General features: G+C 48.5%; 1 protein-coding gene across 1 annotated transcript in view; it reads left to right on the top strand.

Moving 5' to 3' along the window:
- Window positions 1-225: 225 nt before the first annotated feature.
- The window catches only part of FRRS1L (ferric chelate reductase 1 like), a 30609-nt gene continuing 24834 nt past the window's right edge, over window positions 226-6000 (top strand). The window contains 2 exon segments of the mRNA XM_030919063.1: window positions 226-322; window positions 325-615. Coding sequence (XP_030774923.1) covers window positions 226-322; window positions 325-615 — 388 coding nt within the window.

The raw sequence follows: 6000 nt of genomic DNA, 5'->3' as shown, positions 1-6000 counted from the left end.
GTGATGCTAACAAGCTTCCAGGTGATGCTGATGCTGCCGATCCGCGGACCACATTCCCGAGTAGCAAGGGGGTAGAAGGGCCAAATCTGCCTGAGTGGAGGGAAGTCGGGGAGATGGGGAGAATGGAAAGAAGGACAGGAGAAGGGAAGCTGCTAGGAAGGAGAGTCCGGTGGGGGGAGGAGGGGGTTCCAAGAGGAAGGGGGAGGCTGCGGGGCTGGAGCGAGGATGCGCAGACCGAGACAGGGAGGCGGGGGTGCGGGAGGCTCCGCGGCTGCGCGGGCGCGTGCTGGTGGCCTCGGCGGCGGCTCAGTCCCGGCCCGCGCCCGGGCGCCCCAGCTGCGGCCCGAGCGGCCTGGCTGCGGGATCTGCGTGCAGCGATGGCGCGGCCGCTCCGGCAGCACCCGAGGGTCTGGACGCCGCTGCTCCTGCTGTTGCTGACGGGACCCGCCGCCTGCGCAGCCAGCCCAGCGGACGACGGTGCGGGCCCGGGGGGCCGGGGACCCCGGGGCCGCGCGCGGGGGGACACGGGCGCCGACGAGGCGGTGCCGCGCCACGACTCCTCCTACGGCACCTTTGCGGGGGAGTTCTACGACCTGCGCTACCTGTCGGAGGAGGGTGAGGCTGCGGGAGGGCGAGGGGTTACGGGAGGGGAGACCCGGGGTGGGGGACCGAGGATCGGGGGAACGAGGAGCGGGGGAGAGGGAGGGGGAGGGGGAGGGGGTCGGAAAAGATGTCCGTGGAGGCAGCTCTGGCAGAGGCGAGGCCAGGATGGGGAGCGCAGTGCCCAGACCTTCGCCGGCTTGGAGGAAAGGCCCAAAGAGCTGTCAATGCCTGCCGCCCGCTTTACAGATGGGGAGAGTGAGGCTGGGAGAGGGAGGGATCACCCAACTTCTGCAAGGCTGTGGATAGGGGTGGGTGCTGAGTCTAAACTCCCCCAGTTTTTAGATCTGGCTTCCACCTTTGCCGCCTGGGGTTGGGTTATAGGGAGAGGAGGCCGCCATCTGGCCAGAGCAGTTGTGGGGAAGCAGAAAAACCACAACCTAGAGAGAGAGGTTGCCTTATTTCCTCCCTGTCTGTATTGACCTAAATTTGCAGTGACCAGCACCCACTTCGTAGCGTTCTGTTCCTGCTTACTGACCCATCAGAGCTGGGTCACATCAGCCTCCCCACTCCCATCCCTCTTCTTTTATGATGCCACATATGTTATGGTCCCCGAGTGTGAGCCACCATTGTTGTGGCCTGCTGGGCCCACGGACTGGGAGTTTGTCAGCCAAGGGCCTCCCTGTAGAGCTGCTTCAGTGAGCACAAAAGCCAAGCGGATGGTGGTCAGAAGGAACGGAAACTGGCCTCTTACTTTAGCAACTTTGGGAAGCAGTGATTTTCCTTTTCTTCTGCTAAGAAGGATATCCAACAATCAAGCTGGGGTGTGAAGTGTTGAGTCCCAGAAGCTCATATCTGTTAGTGGATGGCTCTGTTGTTAGGATTAAGTTCAGCTGCATACAACAAGCAAACATTAATAGCTTCAACAAGACAGAAATTTCTCTCTATGGAAAGAAACTGAGAAATAGGTAATCCAGAACTGGTGTGGAGGCTCCTTGGTCACCAGGGCCCCTGGATCCTGCCCTTCTGGTTCTTCACAATTCTTAGCATGTAACTTCATGGTTCAAAATAACTGCTTGAGCTACAGCCATTATATTCACATTCCAGACAGTGGGAAAAATGAAGCAGGAAGAAGGTCACTGACTACTTTATAAGGGGATTACTCAGAAGTTTCATATAGCAATTTTTATACTTCTTTGGCCACAACTTAATAATGTGGTTGCACATAGGTACAAAGGAGGATGGAAAGTACAGCCTATTAGCTGAGACATAATATGCCCAGTTCAAAAATCAGAATTATTGTATTAAAGAAGATGGAGAGAATGGATTTGGGGAAATGTATTAACTAGAGGCTTAACTGCTGTATTAGAGATTTTAATGTATAGTGGTTTAAATAAGGTAGTTTATTTTTCTCTCTGATAAAAGTCTGGTTGGTCTGGGGCTGGTGGGATGACTCTGTTCCACAAGGTCATTCTGGGACCCAGGTTCTTTCCATCTTGTTGCTCTACCATCCCCCTGAGGCTTTGTCCTCATCTGTACAGTAGAAGCCAGGTTGCTTGCATGTCCTTGTTCAAGATTGAGGGAAAGAAAAAGAGAAGTTCAGGGCAAGTAGTTACCTTTTAGACTGGCTGCCCACATTACTGCTGTTCACATTCCTTTGGCAAAAACATAGTTACAATGACCTAGCTTCAAGGAAGGCTTAGAAATGTAGTCTTCTAGCTGGAGAGACATGTGGCAGAATCTGTCACTCTGGAAAAGAATAAATATTCCAAAACCCATCTGTTTCTGAAAGCATCTAGTGTGTCTTTACATTGTATACAACCTAGTGCTGCCAGGTGACTGAAATGTGGTATGTGAGAGCTTCTATTCTGATTGGGTTCATGCATCTAACAAATGAAGGGTAGGGTCAGATTCTGTACGTCCTTTGAGTCTCTCTACAGAGAGAATGATATGTTCATTGTATGGTCCAGAAAGTTTTATGAACATGGACATCAGGTGGGCCACAGCCATCAAGGACAGCTTTATAGAGTCAAGCCATGAAGTAGGAAAGACTTCAGTGACACAGAAGAGGGAAGGCATTTAGATGAGGTGACTGCACAGCAGGCAGCAGGGCTTTGCTACATGTGTACCAATCCCTAGTGTGTCTGCTTCACCCTCCCACCATTCTGCACATAAAACTGGTTTAACCCTCCTGAAGCCTGCTTCTAACCTGTTGGCGTTGCACTCAAAAGTCTGTGATGGGGCCGGGCGCGGTGGTTCACACCTGTAATCCCAGCACTTTGGGAGGCTGAGGTGGGTGGATCAGGAGGTCAGGAGTTCGAGACCAGCCTGGCCAACATGGTGAAACCCCGTCTCTACTAAAAATACAAAATTAGGCGGGCGTGGTGGTGCACACCTGTAATCCCAGCTACTCAGGAGGCTGAGGCAGGAGAATCACTTGAACCCAGGAGGTGGGGAGGTTGCAGTGAGCTGAGATTGTGTCATTGGACTCCAGCCTGGGCAACAGAGTGAGACTCAGTCTCAAAAAAAAAAAAAAATTCAACCTGTTCCCCGAATGAATATTCAACTGCTTTATCTGAAATTTCCTCCCTGACTCAACTTCCTTTTACAACCATATCTCCGCTTCCCTCACCCTGAGCTTTTACTCTCCATTCTTCTCCTACCCTCTTCTCTCTGACAGTTTCACTTCCTCTTTGCATACAGATTCTACCACCATCTGGTGGGTGCTAGTTGGGATGTAAGTGGTGTGGGCCTATCAGAGGCAGTGCCTCTGCTAGATTACCCTGGGCCTGGGCTTCAGCCCTGTGGGTCCTGAATAGAGACTTTCCCAAGATGCCTAGAAATAAACAGTGACATTGCCTTAAAAGTGGGGGCTGAGGAGGGGTTGCCAGAGAGAGGGAAGAAGAACCAGGAGAGAGGGGTGTCCCAGAAGGCAAAGGAAAAGAGCCTGTTTCCTACCAAGGAGAGGCCTGATAGCATGAAGACTCAAAATTATCGATGGATTCAGGAGATGAGAGGTTATAGGTGGAACTCTCCTAGGATAGATTCAGTGGAGAAGGAAGGAGGGAACCTGACTGACCTTGGAGGATGTGGCAAGTGAAGAAGTGCAAGGAATGCCTTTGACTTATTCTATCAATACACTTGAGGTTGTCCATTTCTAGGGACTGGGCTACTTGTTCCCTCTGTGCAGGGTACCCCCTTCTTATGTCTCAAATAGCCATGAAACTGAGTACAAAAATCAGAAAAAAGGAATTTGAGTAATGGAGGTGGGAATGGAAATTCCACTGAAACTGAGAGAGAGCCTACTGATCATTACCTACCCTACCTAGAGACTATTTCCCCAGTATCCAGATTGCCCAAGGCCCTCAAATCCAGAGGTGGGATGCTGACTTATTTGCTGTCTCAAAAAAATGATCACCCCCTAATGTGGTCATTTTTAAAAATTTAAGTTATGTTTTGGTTTAACTATGCTAGTGTTCAGAATTCTTTGAGGGTCCCACTGTCTAAGCCTATACTACCCATCCTTACAGTCTCAGCTCAAATGCCACCTCTTTCAGGAAGCCTTCCCTGATTTTATCCTTCTCCCACTAGGCAAAGATATGCTTCCACAGCACACAGTCTGCCATGACCCTCTTTGCTCTCTATGGTCAGGAGTTCAGATATGGTCTTAGTGCTTGAATCCTACCACTCATACTTCTTTCCCTTGAGGTTCTTAACCCAGAATCTACATATTCAGAGCAGTGATAGAATGTGGAACAGATTACCATTTGATTATGGGCAAATGCTCATTTCTGAGGGTTCTTTGGGGAAAAACAAACAAACAAAACTGAGCTGGATGTTGGCTAAGGGTTAAGTCACAAATGAAGCTTGCTTCTCTCTGCTGCTAAGATGGCCAGGTTTGAGAAGCAGACCCTGAGTCTTAACCCAGCCAGCTACATGGATGATGTTGATTGCCTGACCCTTGGAGCCATACCCTGCCTAAGAAGGAAAAGACAGAACATCATTTGTGGTCACTTATCTTTAAGGCATAGTCATCTGACTGCTTGTAAAATGTGGCTCAATCAAGGATTTTCTGACCATTGAGTTCTGATTCACAATTTTTCTTGGGAAAGAGCTAGAGAGGTAGAAATGACAGAACATGGGGCAAAGGGCAGACGTTTCATTGTCTCCCTATATCCTTCCCCCATCTGCCATGGATGGTATGTGGTTATATAACTTACCACTCTACTAATCTGGAAATTCGTTAAGGGTAACAATTTACGTCTAATTTATCTTTGTATCCTTCATGAATCTAGCCTGATCATAATACCAATTAGAGCAACTTTTAATATGTGCTTACTATGCAGCAGGCACCGCTTTAAGATGCCTTGTCCATATTAATTTTAATCCTTACAGCAACACTGTAAGGATTAGCAACACTATTATTGCTACTGTAGAGATAAAGAAACTGACCCACAGAAAGTTTGAATATTTTGGCTAAAGTCACACAGCTAGAAAGTAGCAGAGAACTCTGTGGATTTGTTGATGGACTTAATGGACAAGGTGGTTTAAGGTGTCCTGCCCACCTGGAATGGAGGGTCCCTGTTGACTTGCACTAGGACATGGATTGGACAGGTAGAATTGGTTTTTTGTTTTTGTTTTTGAGACAGAATCTCACTCTGTTGTCCAGGCTGGAGTGCAGTAGTGCGATCCCAGCTCACTGCAACCTCCACCTCCTGAGTTCAAATGATGCTCGTGCCTTAGCCTCCCAGGTAGCTGGGATTACAGGCATGCGCCATCACACCTGGCTAATTTTTGTATTTTTAATAGAGACAGGGTTTCACCATGTTGGCCAGGCTGATCTTGAACTCCTGACCTCAAGAGATCTGCCTGCCTTGGCCTCCCAAAGTGCTGGGATTACATGCGTGAGCCACCACATCCAGTCTAGAATTAGGTATTTTTGTGAGTGAACTTGAGAGGGTGGGTTTGGAACTGATATGGTAGACAGTTAGGGCCTACAGTTTCCTAAGCAGTAGAGTGCCACCATGAAGACTGAATTCACTTCTGTGTGGAACTTTACACCTTATAAAAACCCTTGATATTTTTACTTCATAATACGACTCTGAAAAGAGAAGGAACAAAAATTGAGGCCATCCAGAAACAGGCTGATGCAGTAGTTCTCGGATGAAACTGAATGGTGTGGCCAGACAATTAAAACTTAAACTTCAAGGAATCAAGTACTAAATTAATACCTAAAGGCTGTGAGCCAAGCAGTTAATTAGAAGCAATAAATAGCAAACCAGAAGCCATTAACCACTCAGTAGAGTATGGCAAAACAGGCTCAAGGGATTGCAGAAAAGGAACAGATAGTTTCTTGAATTAGACAAGAATGGAAACCACAAAGCAAGATTGAGAACCTAA

The sequence above is a fragment of the Rhinopithecus roxellana genome, chromosome 16, assembly GCF_007565055.1.
Source record: "Rhinopithecus roxellana isolate Shanxi Qingling chromosome 16, ASM756505v1, whole genome shotgun sequence".
Lineage (NCBI taxonomy): Eukaryota > Metazoa > Chordata > Mammalia > Primates > Cercopithecidae > Rhinopithecus > Rhinopithecus roxellana.
This window is presented reverse-complemented; position numbering and strand designations above follow the sequence as displayed.